At 35.3% G+C, this 24,895-nt stretch overlaps 1 protein-coding gene across 1 annotated transcript in view; it reads left to right on the forward strand.

The window, feature by feature from the left end:
• The window catches only part of cpo (RNA-binding protein), a 120,389-nt gene that overhangs the window by 51,973 nt on the left and 43,521 nt on the right, over window positions 1–24,895 (forward strand). The window contains exons 4-5 of the mRNA XM_074169658.1: window positions 599–661; window positions 23,165–23,306. Of these exons, the coding sequence (XP_074025759.1) occupies window positions 599–661; window positions 23,165–23,306 (205 nt within the window). The remainder of the gene's footprint in view (window positions 1–598; window positions 662–23,164; window positions 23,307–24,895) is intronic.

Consider the following 24,895-nt stretch of genomic DNA (forward strand, 5'->3'; position numbering starts at 1 on the left):
GAATTTTTTCAATTGGGGGCAAAGTATTAATGGGTCGAAATTCACTGGCTTTATGGGTGTTTGCTATTTTTGGAATAGGAATAACAGTACTGCTTTTCAATTTATATGGTATTTTTCCTGTATATAGAGATGTATTAATTAAGTTTAGAATAATATGACCGATGGTTTCGAAGACATCTTTGATCATTTTACAGTTCAGCGTTTCATATATGGAGAATTTATTTTCTAGGTTACTATTTTCCGCAAATCTATCATAGAGAGCATTTCGAAGTTTTCGAATTTACAATATACATTATTGTTTACATTGTGCCAACTTTCAGTGATGCTAATACTTTGTATAATATCATTAATACTATGAACAAAATAATTATTAAAACCGCACGCTATTTCTATGTTACTCGTTTGATTCAGTCTCTTCAAAGTTCTCCACATTTCTTTGGGATTATGTCTGTATCTGTCAATATTGTCAAAATAATATATTTCTTTTTTTTTTGTTTTAAAAATATCCTCCTCACTTATCATTCTCCACCTGATAAGTTAGGAGGGTGGAAATACTATGACCTTATACGTACACTGAAATATCCCTTGTCTTTTTCAGCCTGTGGGGTTCGTGACTTTTAACACAAGGGCAGGAGCGGAAGCGGCTAAACAGGACTTGCAGGTGGGTATTTAGTCTTCAGAAGGCGGTGTAAGTATAGGGTGTAGCTGAAAGGCGAAGTTGAACATTTTTCAGTGACTTGCGATTCTTAATTGAATATCGAAGAATTTTTCATTATACAGGGCTGCTGAAATTCGAGTCTATGCATGGGAATTTCGTAAACTCTAAGAGATAGGGAGTCAGAAGAATGAAAAATATAAAAATTTTATTTTTTGCTTTACCTTCTTCATCTGTAAATCTGATTATATTTGCAATATGGACTTTTCATGAGGATAAACTTATAGAACATTTATATAGGGAGTTGTCAACTTTGAAATTTAAAATACGGATATTTTTATAGCAGCTTAAAAATTTTGGCAAAGATTGTATAATATTGAAAAATTGATCACAATATTCTTGAGAGTTTTGTTATTTCATAATTATCATCAAGTAGATTATAAATTTCCATTACGGCCTTGGCAGTGGCTCTCTTTATGTAACGCAGCTGAATTTTGAAAACTTTTTATTCATATATATATATATATATATATATATATATATATATATATATATATATATATATATATATATACATATATATATATATATATACATATATATATATATATATATATGTATATATATATGTATATATATATATATATATATATATATATATATATATATATATATATATATAGCACTAAGTATTTAAAATCTGTTGTTTTCACAAGCCTCTAATATTTTCAAGTACAATGTAATGCAATCCCTATAAGTTTAAGAAAAACTTTCATGTTTCGTCCCTATTTTGTCTCTCGCGATGGTTAATAAAGAAACACTATAGGCTATTACCTTTTACGGCAGTCATTCAGTAACAAAAAATGAGAATTATTGTTCAGGAAAAATTAACTGATCAAGACCTCAATCTGAAAATGAGTTCATACCTTCTGATTCAAAGCTTGTATAAAGTTCCTGCGGAAAGTATACATTCCAGAAACAGCAACAAAATGTCCACATGTTCTTGGTTTCTAAAAACCTGGAGAAATAAAATTGGTATCTACTGTCGCTGGTATCTTTTATTTTGAATAAATTTCTGAATAAAGTACAAATGTCTTTGTAGAAACAAAACTTTGTAGAAACCAGGAAAAAAGTCATTTTTTCATCAAAATTCAATTTTATAATTTTTATATGGACGCTGACCATCAAATAATTTCAAAGATGATAGTGGTCCAAGTCGGTGGTCATATATAAACATTTTTTGAATATTATCTAATAGCTTATTAAAGTTTCTGTGACAAAGTTTTAACGGATTTTCGATATATACGTGAACGAAGAAGATACAGCAAAAAATAGAGTTTGACATGTTTTGCTTTTCCCGGAAACATTTTCAGGAACAAAAAAGCGAGAAAGAGAGATTTCTTGGTGCCATTCAGTAGTACTCGAAAAACATCACCTCTGCCACAATCTAATCAATCCACTCTCGATACAAATATGGGAATAGTATGAAATTAAATTGCATTCCTGTGGCAGAAAATCAATCTAATTAAAAACATTGATACCGCTGACAACAAGTAACAGCACGTGAAGATTGTTCCGTAAACCACGAGTTTTTCCATTATTTCATTGTTCTGTCTTGTACCCAACAAAATCCATTGGTTCCAAAAAGTTTATTTGAAGTTATGTTGAATATTTCCAAGATTCATCATATTCCATGCAAGTAGAAACTGAAAGCAATACCCTAGATAAACTATGCCTTTCTCGCTACACCCCTATTTATAGATTAAGGTATTATAATCCCATCTCCCCCTCTGTAACATACCCCTCGCCGACGCATGCACCTCCCCCGCACACCGTGTGTCACCACCCGCAGTTTACCTGCTTCTAACAGCATTAGACGTACGTATTCCCCCAGGTACCAAGTGTCCCTTCATGTGTGATTCCCCTTTGCGTAGGGTTCCTCGACTCAAGAATGAGACGGCAGGCAGTCAGGTGTTGAAATATTCGAATTTCGGCCCTATATGCGGTTTGTAATTAAAGGAGGAAGTGGAAACGGGGAGAAAATATATGTTTTCGTTGACTGTGGCAGGAATTAGTTCGTTAATACGGATTTGAAGGAGGTTTCTCCTCGAAATTATAGTCGCGTCAATGAATACGAAAATCAGACAATTTTCGGAAGTCTTCAGAAACCCTCCGAATTTAATGATGTTTTCCAACTTTTATTTTTTCAATGTCACTTGATATCACAAACGTTTTGAAGCAGGGACATATTATTTATAATGTGAAGACAATGTTTCTAGAGAAAAATGTTTGGAAAACATGTGCAGGTTATATCATTTCTATTAGATTTTAGTAGTTATATTTTGGCAAACTCATTGTTCGGGAGGTATCAAAAAATTTTTGTTCTATTGTCAGACTGACTAGTAAACTCATTTAATATATCATTCTGCTGCATTCTTTGTCGGAATTAACAGTCGGAGTTGTAAAGTGTTTTCAGAAATATGCCAAATTGACATACCAGAGGTAACTCCTCCACAGAGATTGTTATTATGTCCTATACTTATAAATGCGAAAGTCACTTACTTAACACCCACTCATTCATCTCTGTTTTTCCGTACTGGTAAGTCCTAGAAAGCTAAAATTTGATATGTCTTAGATGCACACTAAGAAAGGATTTTAAAATATTCCAACTAGGGCGCCCCCATGTGGAGTAAAAGGGGCGCGTTTACATATGGAAATTACCTGTTCATCACTGTTTCTCCGTACCGCTATATTTTCGGAGGCTGAACTTTTGTATCTTGGTTAGGTTAGTGCAGGTCCAAAGTGAGTGGGTCTATTCGACTCTCCACCGTTACCCCCAAGGGTTTATTGTGGCTCACACCTATTCACACTCGACCAAATAAACCCAGAATACGGCTCTGCCGAACTCTTAAAACCTGATTTGGTCCCAGTCGGGGCAGGCACAAAGTATATGCTCTTCTATTTCATCGTTAATGAGGTAGTCGAATAGTCAAGATGCAAGATTCCCATCTAAATACCCGCGACAACCTTCCCATCTGAGAGTTTTTGCGCGTCAGCTACGCCTGACGATGCCTAAGATTCAACCGTGCAGGGCTTTTTCACGTCTGGTTTTGGTGAATCATCACTTGAGAGCAAACATTGCTAGCCTGCTCATGGGGGGGTTTATTCCTCCACCTGAGACAGATTCTACGTACGCCGCTCAAGAATTTGGTACAAGACAATTTCATAAGGTATCCCGTTCTCGAGAAGAGATGACTCAGTCGTTTCCTGGCTGCACCACCAAACCTTTTTTTAGGTTAAGTTTTTGTATCAGGAGTTGGAGAGTTGAAAAGCTCTCGCTCCTGATCTAAATTTACAAGGAGATCAGTTGGAGTCGTAAGCTCGACATCCATCTCCCCTGTAGACTCAAAAACAATTTTTAAGTTTATTCTGTCCATAAAAATCCCACGAGTAGCTAGGGAAAGAAGGTCAATCACGGCAGAGCCCTGCATTACCGTGACAAGGCGATGCTACGACGAGAGGGGACCCGGTATCTCGAAGGTTCCGTTGAGACAGCTGATAGGCTCAGTGTCATTCATCCTTCTGGCACGGATACACACACCTTAGGATTGGGCCATCGTTGGGATGCCATTCAGTTAAGGAATAACAGAACCACAAGTGATTCTGGGGCTACGTGGAAGCAGGCATCCGATGGCCGGTTTGCTCAAGCCCCACATCCCAAGCCAATGCACTCGCCAAAAAAAAGTATGCACAGTGGTTCAGGCAGTGAAAGATGAACAAGGACAGCTAACCCGCCACGTTTGTATCTAAGTTTGTTTTATATTGTAGATGTGCAATGAGAAAGGATTTTTGAATATTCCAACTGGGGCCCGAGGGGCGGGGGAAAATCCGCGTCCGTAAAACAAAATTATTTCACCATGCCTTTGAATTTTCGACGGGTGAATTTATATTAGGTATCAGCATTGCACCCGTGCAATGCTGAGTCGCTAGTTGTATATACCTGCGCCTTAGTTCGCAAATAGTCTGACAATAATTCACTTCAATCTCTGCCATGAAGCACCTGTTGGTTTCGTCCTTCAGAGTGAAATTATCCATTTGTTATACCTCTGAAGACACCTTACGCTCTTGTTATTTGAAGCTGATACTATGAAACGTTTGTATTGCAGTACTTGCCAATTTTCATCAGTTTTGAGACCATATTTTGAGAGAATACATTAAAAATACATTCAATATCTCCATTTTTCAAAATGATTATTCTCTTGGTTCTTCAAGAAAGTTTCAGCTGCTGCATGAAGAAAAGATGATTTATTGTACTCGTGATATAAGAATATTTCATTGACAGGCTTTTGTTCGAATACACTTGTTGTAAGGTATTATTTTTGTTTGATCTGAAAGAGGCATTTTAAAAAGAGATTAATTTTGGGAAAAAAGTTTTATGACTTTCTCTTCTCCATTTTCATAAAAAAAATGGAGAAAATTTTCAAAATGAGGAAGAAAACAATTAGGTTTAAAATGAACAAAGATTTTAGATCATGCATAAACACAAACTGGAGGAGAAAGCTCCGCTCGAAATAATTATTTCCAAATGAACATTGAAAAAAATACTCCCGAAACAACTACTTTCATAAGAATATTATATTACATGAAAATCGGTTTTTTCTATTCAGTTTGTACTTCAAAAATTCGTTATGAAATTGGTCATACATCATTTATAGGAACGCTACACAACATAATGTATAGAATAGTTGCGATATATGATTTAATTTACATAAAAAACTATCATCATCAATGGTGGACTTCGAATAAGATGCTTGTCTTATTACCTCATCAGCATCTTCCTATATAGTCAAGCTGAAGTACTCATTTTATTAATATTATCACGACTCCGTGTCACACACTAGACAAATACATATAACTCATGTCATGCGATGACAGTAGTTAAGATATTCATACACTAATTTCATATGATCCCAAACATAGGAATTTTGTTTATGTTGAAAGGGGTATATTTACAGGTGGCTCTTATATAAAGATAGAGAAGAGAAAACCAAAACACTTTTTTTTTAATGAGTATTCTGGACACGTTTTTTTTGTAATTATAAGTTATAAATCTATCAACAAAACCACAATTCCTCATAAGTTTTGAATGGATTTTTTTATGAATACTGTAGAAAATTCCATAATGAACAAAAAGTTAGTAGCCCGTTTCTTCTTGTTATCGGCTGTTCTCAAAAGGCATTATCATATTTTTACAAAATGGATTCTAAATACGATCTTGTTAGCAGGATTGGCACATTCTCTCAGATTTCTATTTAATCGAATATTTGAACGCAAAAGGCCTCCAAATGATAGAATATCGCCACTGAAAAAATTAAGTCTGTTAAAAATACCTTCAAAAGGAGTTGAGAAGTTATATTGACAATGATGATAATAATAATCGTCTGTATCATTTCCAACTCATAATCAATAATAGAGCAAAAAAAGGAACAGATAATTTATTTTGAAAATAACGAGTGAAGTACAGTTCTCCCAGAAATGGATTTGTGATTCACCTCTTTTTCCACTCATCCTCAATAAATAAAACCACGTATGTCATACGTTGTATAAATTGTTCATTAAAAATTATTATATATCTTTAATAAGTTTGCTCCAATTGTTTCATCTAATTCATGAATGTTTGTGAGTAAAGATTCATTTGGGATCCACAATATTGAGAAATACATTGATATGCGAGTCTCGTGGGTAATTAGTTCCGAAATTATAACTCACTTGGGCCATTTCTCCGATAATTTAATATATTAGCTATAACGGGCGAAATACAGTATTTCAACGTTCTCCCATGCCTTACCATTTCCCTTCGGAAGACATCCTTCCACTTGTCCCATGTGTTTTACCACGACAAATACTGAGCTAAAATATTTAGTGGCAATTATTCGATGTTAATCAAGATTAAAGACTCTTCTGACCTAATTACCCATTCCCGTAGTTTGCAAGTTAGGATGTATGAGGCACTCAACTCGGGAGTACAAGAGCATACCGAAATCGTGTTTGAAACCAGATTCATTATGCAGTGAATTTCTAACGAATATATTTTCATTCATACGGCCGAGTTTTTCAGTGTCACTATTTTTCGGGTTTGAAAACCGTCGATCGTTGGAATTTCTTCCTGACGTTTCGCTGGCGCAAGTGGCTGGTATGAACCTCTAGCTAGCAACACGTGCTAGTGAAACGTCAGGAAGAAATTATAAAAATCGTCGGCATTCAAACCCGAAAAATAATGACACAGTTATATTCGTTATAATATGATGGCTCTAACCCACCACCCTCGGTTTTGTTTGAGAACTTAAGAAAATATTTGAATGATACATGTATAAATATATAATAGTTGTCATTTAATTTCTTTTAGTTTTCAACTAAATCCGAATTCAGATCTACTGAAAATCTTATTTGTTTGAAAATTCCTAATGATGGGCTAGCTGGAAAGCTCGAAAAGTTACTGGATGATATTCATTTCTGAAGAAATAAAATCGAAATTTTGACTCACAAATAACATAAAACTACAGAAAAAACAATGCATATACTAAACGTCACTGTATGAAGTTATCGTTCTGGAATATTATTTATATCAAGAGATTACTCCTTTTCAAGAGAAGGAAAATGTCTGTGCCATATTTGGTAGTCTGGATATACGAGGTTCGGCTATTAAATAACGAGACTAGTTTTGAAAGAGGGTTCTATTATAAAAATGATTCTACGTTCAATACACTCCACTTCCCGTTCAATACACTCCACTCTCCTTGCCACACACCTTTCCATACGTTTTTTCCATTGATCAAAGTAGTGCTGAAAGTCTTCTTTGGTGAGGGCCTTCAGGAGCTCTGCCTTTTTTTGCTTTACCGCTTCCATCGACTCAAATCGGGTCCCTTTCAAAGAAATTTTATTTTCGGAAACAAAAATGTCGCATGGTGCTTTACAGATAGCGCATTATGGGCAGGTGCGTTGTCCTGGTGCAAAATCCACGGGTTGTTCTTCCACAACTCGGGCCGTTTCTTACGAACTCGCAGTGTCTGACCCTCTGGAACCCATTCAGTCATCACGATACCGTTAATGTTTAAAAAACCATCAACATTGCCTTGAATTTTGATTTGGACATCCTTACCTTTTTGATTCTGGGCGATTCAGGCGTCTTCCAATGCATCGATTGTCGCTTTGTTTCAACATCGTATTGAAAAATCCAGGTTTCGTCGCAAGTAATAATGTTTTTCATCTGTCCGGGATCTTCTTCTAACCTTTCAAGGAAATCTGAGCAGACCGGTTGACGCAAGAGCTTTTGGTCAGGAGTCAGGTGTTTTGGCACCAACTTCGCGCAGAGTTTTGTCATGTGTAATTCCTTGTGTAAAATTTTTCTAACCGTTTCTTCATCGGCGTTTACAGCCTCGGCAATCATCCGGATGCTCATTCGACGATCTGCACGCACAATTTGGTTGATTTTAGTCACTGTTTTCGGAGTAGAAACAGGCGACCTTGGCGCTGGTCATCTTCAGTGTTCTCTCGGCCCTCACTGAAGCGCTTACACCACTCAAAAATATGCGCACGTGATAGAGAATTGTTCTCATAGGACTCTTGCAACTATTTATAGCACTCAGTCGAAGTTTTTTTCAATTCAACGATAAATTTAAGATTGATACGTTGCTCCTGCTTTTTGTCACACATGGTGTGACGCGCCTAGAGGACGCCCTTTAGGCGTGCAGTCTCGTTATGCAGTAGCCGGACCTCGTATAACACATGCAAAGAAAGGATATTGTCCTAGAACTAGTTCACGTCCATATTTCTATCTTCAAGCTCTCGCCTCAGCAGTGGCCACTAGATACAATTCTGAAGAAACTGTCATTCTTTACTAACTAATTTTGTTTCATTTCAGTTCATTGCGTGATCTTAACAGTTCTGAAATGTGTTCCAATATTCCTGTATTTGTCATCTATGTCGCTTTTGTTGAACAAGTATTTGTAAAGAGATCTTGTTTCACCAATTCTCTTGTCACATGAACAATATTTACTGAAAACACATTTACTTCTCTTAATAATGCTGAAATAGTGTGAGTGAGTTTTCCTCACTCAGTGTATATTTTCTGTAAAGCAATCTTCCTATTTGAAAACAAGCACTTTCACCAATCACCAAAAGTGCAACACTATTCTAGACGCGCGTCTTCAGGGTATGGTGATTGGGAAAAGTACTTTTTTTTGTTTTGGATTTATTTTTTTGCCAGAGGTTAAAGTTTTACTTTTCAATCCTCCCAGTGTTAAAATATCCATATTCGGTGACTTCAATGTCCACAATGTTTCACGAACTTAAATTTTCAAATATCAAGATCGCGAAACCAGGGCTTTTGCAAAAAGCACAATGAACTTCGCTAGTTTTCTGGATTTATGTTCAATATCCAGCAATGATTTTTTTTTATCAACGATTTTAGATCTTCCAGTGGCTATTTCCGTTAGTTAAGCTTTCACCAATTCTACCGCAAAACACCACCCATGATCGCCTGTGTAGAAACCACAATGCACGATGATATTACTTTTCGACAGCTTCTCATTAGAAGTATTTCGAATCATCAAGAAAACTTGGTTTTATTGAAGTTACAGCAAGCGCTAAACGTGATGGCGAGCGATCGCGCAGGTATAGACTCTCCCAACTGAATTACTGTAAGCCCCTTGCCGGCCAGTGTCGTACCAATAAACAGTATTAATTAGGGTAGCAAATGGAACGTGACTTCTTTGTAATTTCATTTCAGATTTTATTTAGTATTATAGATAGTAGTACCAATCATTAAAATGTTATGTAATGATACACTTATCCAAAAATAAACTTTTGTTAAACGATGACGCCTCTGTACATAGCATTTGTATGTTTCGCAAAAGCTGTAGTGGGGGTTACACTGAAAATGAGTTTGTGCAGGGGCGCTCGCCATCACGTTTGGCGCTTGCTGTATCTAGCTTTGTACTTAAAATATTTGAAAATGCATTGATGATCATCAAGATACCTCATATACAAAAGGGACTAAATAAATTGTTCAAAAACTGTACAACAGTTTCGTTACTTCACTAACAACAGAGAAAGCTGAAATTAACATATTTTCAAATATTTGGAATTTCCCAACCTCAAGTGATCTTGATTGTGTTCAGCATGAGGATTTACTAAATGTACTTTGAATTCATGGCTTTACAGATTGTATCTATCTGTAGCTCTCCAGCTCTCTCAAAGATCGTTCCTCACTTCGAATCACACTTTCTGAGAACTCGTTCTTCTGAAGACGGGCGTCATTGTATGAAATATATTAAACTGAATCGACTTACACTCAAATCAATTGTTTGAAATACTGGTACATTTCTTTTATTCATTGTGAATAACTTCTGAAGTAATTATATCAATTTGGTCCCTAATTCCAATTTCTATGGATTATTGGATCTATCAACATAGTCCTGTCTTAAGAACAATCTCAAAGGTTTACTGTTTGCAAGATTATGAATTTGTCAAATGAGTTCGGCTAGTGAATGTGTAGTCACTTTCCAGTTTTTTTATATAATTTAGTGTTCATATGAACGTGTTTGTTTCGGAAGTATTTTTTTTGTGTAATTCAATGTTTATAATATGAAAGTAGTTGTTTCGAGAGGGCTTTTTTTCTAGTTTTTGTCTGAAAGTTGCGGTGCTGATACTTTTTCATTCAAATGGACCATTCTATTGTAATATTTTTCAACAGACACTTTCATAATATTCAATAAACGACTGCTATTTGCCGAAAAGGCACCTCTTTAGTTTTGTGGTTCAATTGAATTATCTCCTGATACCTTTCACTTCATATAGTACACAATACATTTTTTCTGATTCCTTCTTCATGCCTCCTTTAACAAGACAAAATACAGTACTTTTCTAATGAATAACAAAGCTTGGTTAGAGCAAATGAGGTTTTAATATATTGTCTTCATATATTAAGTGAGAACCTGTCAAATATTCTGTTTTTTTTTTCAACCATAGGTTCAAACTTCGAGATATCATTCGTTGTTGCAGTCAACGCACATATCACTGATGATGTCTGCGCAAGTAGCAAACGAAACGTTCTCTTTCAACCACGTCTTACAAGAAAGCCCGTTCTTATACTAACATATAATATTCGAAGGCTCGAGTAACATTTTTCAAACTTATTTTTGATACTCCACTTTTGTTCCAGTGAAAATACCCAAGCAAACATTCATTTTCAATATTTCATCAACTAATCTCTAAAAACTGAAAAGTTTCAGAGATCCCAGTTGACATCGTCCACTAAAAACCAGTAGTTGTTATAATGTTTCTTCTGAAAATGTAATGAAGTTCGTTTATGTGAATCGTTTCGGGTCCTTATGCCCGTTGGCGATAATCCTCGAAAGACTGAGGCTAAATAATTTGGGATCCTTTTAGGAAAATTAAGACGTGAATCATTTAGAAGGGAGAACGTTTCATAATAAAATATTTAGAACGCGTTCAAGAACTCCTCAGAGACAATTTATCAATACTGCCAACAAGTTGAAAAAAAACATGTAATAAAAGAAATAAGAACTCTGCGCGAGCTTGAAATGTTTTTTACGTGATTTCATGAGAATTTCACACTCTACAAATTTATGAAGATTTTATGTAAATTTATATTTTTATATAAAAATGTAATCAAAATTAAGTGTTCACCATAAGAAACTGGAGATGATTTTTTTCCAACTTAACCAATTCATAAATTCGTTAAGATGAGTGAAACGAACAATTGAGTTACGCTTTTTTATCCATACTAATATAAGTGTGGGTCTTTCACGCCTAAATGACTGAACGAATTTAGATGAAACTTTACATAAATACAGAGCATATACATCAGAATAACATATAGGCTACAATTTACGAAGATTTTTTGTAATTTTGGTCATAATATAGGAATAGGTATTGAGTAAGTCGAAAAAACTCTTGCTCCATGAGAGCTCTCTTGGCGTGCGCTGCCTATACCGTTGGGATTACATGCAGATAATATATACCGTAAAATTGTTTATCTTAAATAGTTCTAAACAAAAGTACGCGATACCTGTGGTAGCTACTATATGCAAAATACTGAGCCATAAATACAATTAAATTGGATATATTTTTTAAAATGCACATTTTGAAATATCTGTCAAATTCTTATAAAAATTAATGCAATTATCGTTTTAAGTATTCAATATAGGTAAACTTTGTTTCTTATACTAATTTGGACGAATCGTTTAAAAGTTATCACGATAAGATTAACTTGAGGCAACGCAGTAAACCATTACCCGTCGAGTGTACTGTAAGACGATGGACAGACGTTGTTGACGGCTATGTTAGTTTTGCGAAATTTCTTTATAGGTAACATAATTCAATTCTTGAAGCTATTCTTTACTTAGTGCAGTTGATATACAGCATGACTCACGGTCGATGGTTAGACGTTTCTGGAAAACGCAAAGCATGATTTTTCTGAAAATTCCACCTCTCACATTTCCTTACCTGTTCTGCCGATCTAAAATATTTTCAGCATTGCGGCGTTGCCACTTCCATCAAAAAGTCCTGGCAACGTTATTTTTAATGAAACACCCCGTATATCGACTCCATATCATACAGGGCGTGCTAAAATTACTATTATTTCCATTGTACATAAAAGTAGTCAAAAGTTCATTTTTTCAAATGAAACCCCCTGTATATTACTCGGTAAATTGAAAGATGATGAAAAATGCTTCAAGATGATATATCATGTCCCTATACCTAAATCGTCAAGTTTTCTCAATAAAGTCGCTAGAAACATTATTTTTTTTTTAGAATTTGGATTTAGGTAGCAGTGGAATTATCAAGCTTATAGCAGTTCGGTTACGTTTATAAGTAATTTACAAAGAGTTTTATCGACGGTGTTTCGAATCATCTTCCAAAATGAATGCAAATATCGATTATTCAAACGAAGTTCTTATGAAATTATTTACACATGAACAAAGTGATCAAATCATTGTCAGAACGTGTAAAAAATTCAACCAAATGTATCCTGAATTAACACCAATGAACGAGAGGAAGTTTGTAAGGTAAGGAAATGTGAGAGGTGAAATTTTCAGAAAAATCATGCTTTGCGTTTTCCAGAAACGTCTAACCTACCATCGACCGTGAGTCACGCTGTATTTTTTTGTTACTGTATTTTTAAAGTAAAAATATAAATTACTAGCACAGTTGCCCGCTCTTATATCAACGTACCGCCGAAGCTATTGAACCTAGAATCCTGAAATATGCAGGTAGGTTCTTTGTATAGCGTAAATAAGCATCAAGAAAGGAAATCAGGAATTTCCACCATCAAGAGGGAAAATACAGATTTAAAGATTTTATTGAATTTTGTCAGTTTCAAAGTTCAAAATGGTCTGTCATGAAACTTAATGTGACAAAACAAATTATGCGCGTGCGAAGCCGGGGGCAACAACTAGAATGAAATAATTTTGTTTGTAATTCAAAGCCCTGTAATTCAGAACCATGATTTCACAATTATAAAATTTCAAAAAATTGCAATGAATCCATGAATTCAGATGGCAAAATATACTTCATAGTGGTATAAATTTCAAACAAATATTAAAATGTATTCTTCAGCTTTCCCAAGTTATACTCGTACATATGGTTAATTAGAAAATTAAAAATATTTTGGGTGCTATTAATAGGTACTTACATGTTTTCTGAAATAAACATGTTCATAACCTCAACATTTTCATTCAAATCAGAATAGTTTTATTGTGGGCAATATTGAACACTTTCATCCCTGTACTACTAAATTTCTAACCTAACAGTTCTACCACTGTAGAACTGCTTTGTGCAGTGCGGTTGAGTACAGGGCATCACGAAAGAGGATTTTTATTAGTAATTTTCAATAATATTTACTAAAACAAACGTTGATACCTGTGTAAACACCATTTTCGCTTAACTTCATCAGACTGGGAGTAATTATAGACCGTTGAAGCATAAGAAAATCATCGATTCCTGCAAACAGAATTGAGAAATATTGAAAAACTTTTTCAGCATCACGCACTTCCGTTTCCCCTTTTCAACAAAATCGCTGTCTCGATCATTACAAACAGATATTTTTACGTCTCAGCACATTCGATTTCAATCGTGGAAGTGAAAAATATGTACGTTTTTCGAAATTATTGATGGAACAACTTGGAATTTTAAAATGTTTGTGATGAAGCAACGAATTTAAAAAAAGTTTTCACATTTAGTCAGTGGGCATACTTAAAGACTGGCTATAAATCAAACCATCTAAAGGAACAATTTGTTCAGGCCAGTCTACCTACACTGCAGGTTAATGGACTGACATCTAACAGAAAACAACTACTCTCGTGGCTAATACCACGAAGGGCGTTGGATTATATTCGACAGGCGTCAGTGCAGGAATCTTCACTCTAGTTATTTCTGATAGTGCTGCTGGCGATATAACTGTCGCAAGAGATATTCAATTATTGGAACACATTTGCGTACAGGTTTCAGGCTGTTTGGCCACTCGTCAGTGCAAAGTAGTGTCTATCATCAACATAAAGTCGATGATTTCCGGTAATTGAAAATCGAATTCCTTCAGAGTATCATTCCTCAAATTAGGCTGAAGCGGACAACAAACAACAGGTTTTTCATCGCCCAACCGCATATCCGAAATTTGCCCAATTATTCGTATAAGGAACATACAGTCAGTGGGCATACTTGTATCACCAACAGCATATGCAGTAATAACTTCAGTAAAGAATCCTGCACTGACACCTGTCGGATATAATCCAACGCCCTTCGTGGTATTAGCCAAGGGAGTAGTTGTTTCCTGATAGGTGTCAGTCCATTAACCTACAGTGTAGGTAGTTAAAACTGGCCTGTAAAAATTGTTCCTTTAGATGATTTGGTTAAAAAAAAGTGTTTTTCTGTAGATATTTTGTATATCAGTGCACTGCAAATATGATATATATTGCTCTCCATATTCAGAATTTAGCAGAAAAGTACTTTTGAAAAATATGAGATATTTAACATTCAATAATATCTTGTATTACTCTTTTTTGGACTGTAGTTGAACATAAAAACACTGTCGAATAATTTGAAAATACAAATTCAGTGGCAATGGATTATTTGTCAATTAGTATTATCGGGATGAATTATTTAGTCCATTCCTTAAACCTTCTGGTGATATTATAAATTTATAAATTGAACATGGCGATTATCCCCAACATTTAAAATTTGCTACTTCTATCCATATAAAACCAAAATTTTTGAACAAATTGGTGAAAAAGACCGTCTACCTACAACTAAATAATTAATAATAATGATATAATAATAATAATAATCGTCTTTATTGTTTTCCAGCTGTAATTACTTACAAATATTTAGATAAATTACAGAGCTAGTTGCTAATATAACAAAAGGCGAAGTTCAGCTCAGCACAAGTGCTACTGAGTTGTTCTTCCACTCAACCTCAAAAAGATTCTACCCAAGCTAAGACAAAAAGATAGTAATACATGAAAAAAAATAATGGGATTGTGCTGAGACTTACTCTGGTCTCATAATGATGAAAAATGTATAGGGTTGCGCAGTTTATACTTAAAGTTGGCTTTGAGTATAAGTGGAATTCCTTATTTCTTTCTTAATTACCGCTCATCAAAACGGATTTCAACAAGGTAAATAGACAGAAAGTGCAACTTGAGCACGCCGAGAAAAAAAATTCTGGGTGCACTTTTTTTTACCGTTCGACACACCAGATCTAGACCTGGATATGCGTCAGGGCTCGATATTGGATCCATTGATTTTTTATTGATTATCAATGAGATACCTGCTTATATTAACACAAAATTAGTGTTTGCCTACGATTGTTTAGTTGTGAACGCGTATAATGTTCATAAATTGCAGGAGAAAATCAACTCAGTGTCAGCAACATGTATAAACTAATAATTATCTGATCGCGAACACAACGATCAGTATGCAAAAATTACGGCCTTTCGCAGTCAGTGCGGTTGGGATTGCAGAATTTGCGAAATACCTAGGAATTGTTACTGATTCTAATATGAGATGGAAATTGTTTATAGGTCATATTTGAAAAAAGTCAATAGTGGGTATTACGCAATACCAGTTGGAAGGATTGTTAAATATAACAACTGGGCTGAAAAGGCCCGGGCCTAAGAAAAAATAATGTGTTATTTTTGTGCAAATTTGCTTTATTCATCAACGTAATCTCCACCAAGAGCCACATGATCATTTCAGCGCTCTTATAATATTTTAATACCACTTTTGTTGAACGATTTATCTTTCTTCTCAAACTTGGCAATAACCTCTTCATTCGAGCGAAATTTCTTACTGGTGAGTTTTTTGAGGTCTGCGAACAATTAGTAGTCGCTGGGAGCCAAATCTAGTGAATAGGATGGATATGGGAGCATTTCGATGTTTAATTCATGTAGTTTTACCATTGTTTTGATTGACTTGTGCGCGGTGTGTTGTCTTGATGAAAACCATTTTTTTTTCTTCGCCATATGCGGCCATTTCTTTGTAATTTTGGCCTTCAAATGCTCCAATAACGCTATATAATATTCTCTTTTGATGGTATATGCCTTCTCAAGATAGTCGATGAATATTACATCACGCACATCCCAAAATATCAAGGCCATAACCTTTCTAGCCGATTGTTGTGCTTTCGAGCGCTTTGGACGAGGTTCACCAGTTGCTCACCACTTAGATGACGATCGTATTCGCCCCGAAATGAAGTGATATATCCATGTTTCATCCATTGTCGCATATCGACGCAAAGCAAAAATTCCGGTTTGTTTTGTTTGAACATGGCCAAACACTGCTCAGAATCATCAAGACGTTCTTGTCTTTGGTCAATAGTGATTTCGCGCGGCAACCATTTTGAACAGAGCTTTCTCATAGTCAAATGCTCATGCAATATAAAGCCAGCACGTTCTTTTAATATCTTTACAATGTTAGCTAACTCACACAGCTCCACTTTTCGATCATTTAAAACTGTTTTGTGCCTTTTTTTATGTTGCCCGCTGATAGATGGGAGGCCTCATAACCTTATAACACAAGCCATTGCTTCGCTTGAACGGTATTTTTCCCATCAAGAAATTGTTTTTAATCCATTATTTTGAAAATAATAAAACTAGTGTCACTCTTAGCACAATAACTAACAAACTTAAGAGTGGAATATCATGAATTTTCAACAGCTTTCTTTTAAAGGTTAGTACTAACTGAAAAAGTGATGAATAGCGAGATTAGCGCCATCTATGTGTAGGGCCCGAAACTTCTCAGCCCATGTAGTACAACAATAACTGAATGTATATTACGCCTTACACGTTACAAATTGAAGCTATATATTTATTTCCCAGAAAAAAATATAATCAGATTGACTTCTGAATTGAAACTTGCATATAAACCGTATTTTGAGCAAAACAGTATTATTACTTTTCATTCTGTACACTTACATCCACTCTATAAAGAATCTGACCAAGTTCTTAAGAAATTCAGACAGTCATGATATTTCAGCAGGCATGGAGTTTCATTCGAATTCACCTGATCATTCACCTGAAAGAATTAAAAATTAAACAAGTTTTTATCACTCTCAAAACTAGGATAAATAACGTGTGCGTCTCGGAACGCCCGACAGAAGTAATAACAACTATTCTATGTACATTTTTTGTATAATAATAATACGTGTAATAATACAGGGTGTAACTATATAAGTGTAAAACATTTAAGGAGGTGGTTCCTCATCGAAAAAAAAATAGGATCTTTCATATAAAGGAACTTCATTGGAGCATCCCTTGTTAAGATCCAGCCCCTTAAAGGGGGTATAAAAATTTGTGTAACAATTTTTTTCACAAGCAAGTTACACAATATTGTATTCAATTTCAAAAATTCACAAAGTGACAGCGTCATACCAATTTAATTTTCACTATCGCTAATAGCGACCTACTAGATAGATTTGTTTCCTAATTTCGCATTTATGACGATGTATCTCTGTAGTTGTTCGTAAAATAACCCAAGAGACATTTTTTGTTTAGAATGAAACAGGCTATCGGAAATACATTTTTAAATGGTAAACAAATAATAATACGAAAAGTTACATTGGAAATAAATTTTAGGGTTTGTGTTTTCCCTTACAACCATGGGGTAAACTAAATAAATTTCTGGCAAGTGTCTTTTTGCTGGTACAAAACGTCAGGTTAATTTCAATATTGTAACTTTTTCAGTGCTTGTGAAAAAAATTGTTATACAAATTTTATGTACCCCCTTCAAGGGGCTGTATCTTAACAAGGGATGCTCCAATGAAGTTTCTTTATATGAAAGATGTTTTCTTTTTTTCGATGAAGAATCACCTCCTGAAATGTTGTTACTTTTGTAGTATTAAATAATGGTACATACACAAAATTATAATCATCATTTTTAAGCCACGTTTCACATAATCAAAGACTATTACGTGCTTGCTGTTTAGATTTTTATAATACTGTCAGCAGTACATGTTTCTAACGCACACTAAATACTGATCGGCTGTCCAACGAGAGAGGATGAACCTGCCTTCCGCTGACGTAAGAAGCCAGACAAAGTGGCGCCGTAACGCGTTAGGTATGGGTATCACTTTTCGACAGCAAGTTGATGTTCGTATACTCTACTTGGCACATGTCTGTTGGTTTGGCCTACATATGTTCTGTTGCAATCGAAGGATAGAATTTCGTATATACTTCAGGATTCATTGACAATTTTGTCTTTGGGGGAGCGAAGTGATGTGAAAATTCGATCTTTGGCGATGAATATCGTTTTTATGTCCTGTTTTTTGAGAAACCGGCTAATTTTGTCAGTTACACCTTTGATATAGGAAAGGAAAGCTTTATCGGGAACGTTGTTGTCTTTTGGATCTTTGGGACTGGACGGAGACGTTTGTTGACGACGGATGGATCTGTTAATTTGATGGTCTGTGAATCCATTTTGAAGGAGAGCTGATTTGTTGTGGCGGTCTTTAAGGTTGATATATCTGTGGATGAGAGAATTCAAGACGGATTCGGTTTGTGCTGGATGATGGTGGGTGGTTTCAATTTCTATTGTGAATTTCATTTTTGGGTGGAGGTCGTTGGGGTGATCAAGGAAGTTATGGACAGTTTCGGAGTCGTGGGGCCACATGACAAAAACGTCATCTACGTATCTGAACCAGCAAAAGAGTTTGCGATCGAACCTGTCAATAGCCTTGTTTTCGAAGTCTTCCATGAACAGGTTTGCAAGGACTGGTGAAAGAGAAGAACCCATGGGGGCACCCTTTACTTGTTTGTAAAAGGTACCTTGGATGTCCAGCACATACTTCCTCTTTCCAAGGTACCACTTTTGACCACTATTGTGTTTCTAACTCACCCAAACAAACATAAATGTGATTGAAAAAAATATTACTTTTTTATTACTGCAAGCGTTTTTCATAACATTCGTTCTACCTCTCCCTTTGAGTACATGAACACATTTTTCAGATATGTCCTATTGACATGTAGTAAATTATCTATGAAAAAACAAAACGCTATTCTATTCCAAAAATAATTCACATTACAGCCTCAAGCTGTGGAATGTTTATATTTCTCTCTTTTGTCACAAATTTAATGTTTCATGAAACCTTTATTTTGTTTGTCGATAATAGGTAATATTGCCAATGAGAAATAAATTGAATATTTACTTCAATTCCAATAAATGACGTTTCAATGATGGAAATATATATATTTGATCTGAAAAAAATCCTAGCAATGTGGAACAGTAGGTAAACTGTTTGATATATTGTATTAAAGCTATTATTAATATTTTATTCCAGCAGTGAGTTTAATTTGAAGACCATTTTTGTTCATCGTCATGGCTCAGTCATCCGAGACATCAAGGACGTCGGTCTTTTCTTTTTTCTCCATATAACAAGGAAACTATTTGTCCCACAGGGATCAGCTTGCTCTTTAATTAAAGCTCTACACTTCTTTTCTCTTGAATTCCCTTTCCGAATGAGTATTTTTGCCTCTATATTGCTAGGAAGATGTTCGAAATTTTTAGGTGTCGTGTATCTCGGCTTCTGATTAACCTACAGAGCTGCGTAGTTGCGCTAAAACTATAACTTCGAAAGTATACAGGGTGTTTCCTAACTACGATACGAAACTTCAGAGGGTGATTCATCAAGTCGTTTCAAGAAAAACAGTTTCCATGAACATATGTGCGCGGAGTTACTTTGTTTCTGAGATACACGGCATTGACACGTTCAAAAATATCTGGAGTATTCCTTATGGTATTGCAATTGTCAATTATTCGATTTCTTAAGTCATTCACATCTACAGGAGTTTCATAAACAAAAGCCTTCAGATCAACCCATTAATAAAATTCTAGAGGATTAATGTAAGGACTGCTAGCTGGCCAATTTTGAGGTCCTGCACGTCCAATCAATCAACGAAAATTGTTGCAGAAAATGACGTGGTGATTTTCATGGGCCCAAAAATGGTCATTGTGAAAGTTCCTGATAGCATCTGTAAAAATTTGCTTCGTCCGTAAATAAAATATTTGGTTAAAATTTATTAATATGTACCATCATATGAATCAACCCCCTGCAAAACATTATTCTTGGATGAAAATCATGTGGCAGTAGAGCTTGGACCCGCTGTATGTGATATGGGTATAGGAGGTTTCTTTTTAGAATTGTCCAAACAGTTTTTAGACTGACTTTCAGCTATCCTTGAGGAGCTCTAAGAGGGGACCTGTGGATTTGAATCCCTGGAGATTAAATCTGTTTCTATCGCATAAGTATAGCTTCTAGTTCGGGCTTTGTTACAGTTTCTGGTCTTCCACCACCTGCATTTTTATTGAAACTCCCAGTTTCACATAATCTTGCATGTAGCGTTCTAAATGTTTTAGCACATGGAATAACTCTTTTCATATATCATTCCTGGTAAATTACCCTTGCTTCTTCCGCAGTTCCATTTGCTAATCCATCAAGAAAGTGCATGCATCATTTGAGCGTTAGTAAAATTATTCATGATGAAATCATTGCTAATTGACAACTCTGACTTTCACTGACATGACAAAACTCTCATTATCAGCTGGTCTCCAAAGCAGGTGTTTATGCAAAGTAGCTTAAATTTTTTTCTGGAAGATGAAGCTAAAAACCGGTTTTTTTACAGGCCTTTGAAGTATTTTAAACTTCAACGCCCTGTATATCAGAAACGAAGTAACTCCACACATATGTCCAAAGAAATTTTTTCGTAAAATAACCTAATGGATCATCCTCTGACGTTTCGTACCGTATTTAGGAAACACCCTGTATAGAGTAGTGTTCGCCGTAGAATGGAACTCTTTGGAAGATATACACCAAAAACTGATATAAGTCCGACAATTCAGTGATTTTTTGGGTACCCTAAGTTTGCACAGGTTTTTGCAAACCTGTTTATTTTTCGGTTGGTACCTACTTTAACAACATTCCAAAAATTCAGAACGCTTCATCGCTTAGCGACCTGACGCGTTCTTCCCAGTGATTCAGTGATTTCCATAGTGATTCAGATGGACCCCCATGGTTCCACGAGGGTCTCGACGGGGGTCTACGTTGGTGTGACCAAACAATAGGGGTTTACAATTCGCGAGCGGGGGTCAATGAAAATTTATCTGGTTTCGGTAGTGAAGAAATAAAATGTTGGCTTGACTTCATCTATCAATGTAGGTAGATGATATTTTAAGAAGCTCAGCACTGAGCAGCACAAGTAAAAACTTGCAAATTCCACATTCAGTACAACGTGTCGAGAATGTGATATTATAGGTGTAGCTACTCGAACTTAGCACTAATGAGGAGCTTGAGGTGAAATTTAAAAGGGGATATCAACATTTTGGCTGCAGGCAGAAATACCCGAAAAATATTCTGGGCTGTGGGAAATTGCAAGAAAACTTATGATACCAGTTCCCTCGTCATATCTTGTCGAAAAACGTTGTAGTGCCGTTACAAACCTTTTAACAAAATGGGGAGATTTCTAAATAAAATAAGTGAGAATTGATTGGTGTCTTTAGCTGTGAGTAAATGTCAAAAAAGTGAAGTTGTATGGAATCACTTTTTTGACTGACCAACTTCACTTTTTCTACATCCACTTACAGCACAATCAATTAATTATTAAACCAATCAGTTCTCACTTTTTCACACTTAGATCCAATCTTCACATTTTTGTCGAGTATTAGAAATATGCTAACTGCAGGGGGTCCACCAGAACCAGTAAAATGTTGAAAGTGGTCTCTACGACCAAAAAAAGTTTGGGAACCTCTGTTCAGATGATTATTTTCAAGTTATGTTGAATTGCAAACGAATTAGTATATCAACAAATTTATGATTGTTACATGTCAATGATAAATGAAAATTTTCATTTCACAATATTTATGAGGTAGGTGTATGAGGTATTCAACTCGACCAAATAAATCCAACTCCACAACAAGGCCGATTACTTCATTTGGTGTTTGATCTTCCAGGTCAGCGTATAGTCTCAACACCTTGGGTTGCGAGGACGAGAGTTATATTTCGAAGTCTCAGCAAGCGATATAACTTTCATCCCCGCAATCAACGCATATACATTCGATAATGCCGCAGTATCAGACGAAACGTTTGGTACTACTATCAGCAAGAATTTTTTTCTCTTCAATCGTGCCTCCGGCCATGAATACAATTATATGAAGATTCTCTGTTAGTGCAAAAATATATACTGAACGGACAGGAGTAGTAAAAATAATGTAACAACAGTTTTCTTGTCTGACATTCTGTTGTATTAATAAAAAATCATTGTATTGTAATTGAAAAAACGAACCTTATTCTCAACCACTAGAAATAAACGATTGCTTAGTAATTTTGACCATTTAAACTGCCACAGTTAATGTACACGATGACTGCCTGCTCAGTGAAAAAATGTAACCTGGTTTTTTATTCAATCGCTTAACCAAAAATGATTCAGGAATTCTTTCATCAATTCTCATTACTATAGTCGTTAGAGGAAATACGAGTATTTGGATATATTTGAATGCTCTTAAATTTTCTCGATAAGTTCACTATATTTGAGGAACACTTTCTTGTGAGATTTTTACTAAACATTTGTATAGTTTTTAGGATTGAACACACCTGAAGAAGCTATTGTATAGTGAAACACGTGTTGCAGTTTTGTAAAATATTCGGTGAAATCTCATAACGAAGTGTTGCTTGAGTACGTTCATTACATTTCCCCAATTTTACATTTTGCTTTTCTATAAATAAAATAATGTTTTCTAATAGATCCCGTCATTTTTGGTACAATGCTCTCAGCACATTTTTGAAAACTCTGCCCAGTTACAGTTTTTCCACCACTCGTACATGTCGTTCTCCACTAATTGAGTACCAAGATTTGTTGTAACCCTTTCCATCCCCTTTCAAAACATTTAACCGCATTATTTTACAAAACACCGAATCACTCTTTTTTGTGGGCAATTTTGCAGCAGGGCGTAAGGTTTGACCCCGACATGCCACAGACCATCAGATTGGAGTTTGCTAAAAGTAACACGAAGGTTAGCAAGCCCAAACAACAAGCTGCTAACGCCGCCAACACGCACCCAACTTTGATGCACCCCCTCACCGGACGTAAGTACACGGCACTGGATTCCGGGGAGCGTATCGGACAAATTGACGAAACAGCGAAAGAAGCTTATCAGTAGATTGGCTGAGTGTTGTGTTTAATGGGCTAGCAAACTTCGAGAATTGCGAGCTCTCAAATTCGACGACGAATATACGTTATAAAAGAAAGAAGATTACTATTTCGATCATTATAATCAGCTTCAGAAGTAGATCATCATTTACTTCTGAAGCTGAAATACACTGGGGGTCAGAAAACTTGCCTCAACCAAGATTTGTTAATTTTCCAATCTACATGACTTTCAACGTTGTCGTCCGATTGAAATAATTTTTTGGAGAAAGAAAGTTTTTGGCTTTCTTCTACTCCATCTTGATACCAAAAGAAAGGAAGGAAGTAATCAATTACAAAAATTAACTCTATACAAAGATGTGTAGATCATGCAAAGATAAAGCCCTCCCGAAACAGCAACTTTCATATAAACATGAATCGCATGAAAAAAATGCTTTCGAAACAAATACTTTTATATGAACGCTCAATTATACGAAATATCCTTTTTTTTATATTCCGTTTGTATTCCAAACATTCGTAATGGATTCGAGTCAGATATGATTCACAGGATTCCTACACAATATAACAAATTGAAAGGAGTAAAATTTCACTTACATGGAACACCAACCCCACTGCTAGACATCCGATGTTTCGCCGTGAGACACTTGCCTTAAGACTCTTCAGTACCAGTCTGGATAATATTATACGAAAAAATACACAATTCATTCATAATATTATCCAAATTGGTACTGAAGGGCCCTAAGGCAAGTGTCTTACAGCAAAACATCGGATGATGTCTACCAGTGAGGATGACAGTGTTTGTTCCATGTAAGTGAAATTTAACTTCTTTAATTTATTATATTGTGTAAGAATCCTGTGAATGATATCTGACTCGATTCCATTACGGATGTTTGGAATATAAATGGAACATAGAGAAAAATGTTTTTCGTATAATTGAGATATCATATAAATGTATTTGTTTCGAAAGTATTTTTCTTAAGCGTTATTCAATGTTTATATGAAAGTAGTTGTTTCGGGAAGGCTTTTCCTTCCAGTTTGTGTCTGAAAGTTACTTCTTTGCATGATCTTCACATCTTTTTATAGAGTTAATTTTTGAAATTGATTGCTTCTTTCCTCTCTTTGAAAGATTCCCACGTTTTTTTTGTGTCAAAATGGAGTAGTAGAAAGCCAAAAACTTTCTTTCCAAAAATATTAATCACTCCTAAAAATATAACCCTTTCAATTTCAACAAGTTATTTTTGATTTTATAAAATGATTGGTTGGCATTATGACATATAACTAGTGTGTCTATTATGTCAGCAGTATAGCCTTTCTTTCTTCAGAAACAGGTAATTGTTCTTAAGCTGTTTTCGAAACGCTCTGTGGATTTTAGCATCAGTTAAGCAGGATTAATTTTTTTAATAGCCTGTCAAGTAAAAGAAACCCTTTTACTCTTTGATTTAACTCTTGATTTGATTTGACTAAGAATTGAGTCTTTAAGCTGGGCAAAGGGGGGAGAATATCCGATGTTATCTTCTCATTCATATGA

This window comes from Leptinotarsa decemlineata, unplaced genomic scaffold (genome assembly GCF_025532065.1).
Source record: "Leptinotarsa decemlineata unplaced genomic scaffold, Ldec_3_MD MMD2_P_RNA_scaffold_5, whole genome shotgun sequence".
Lineage (NCBI taxonomy): Eukaryota > Metazoa > Arthropoda > Insecta > Coleoptera > Chrysomelidae > Leptinotarsa > Leptinotarsa decemlineata.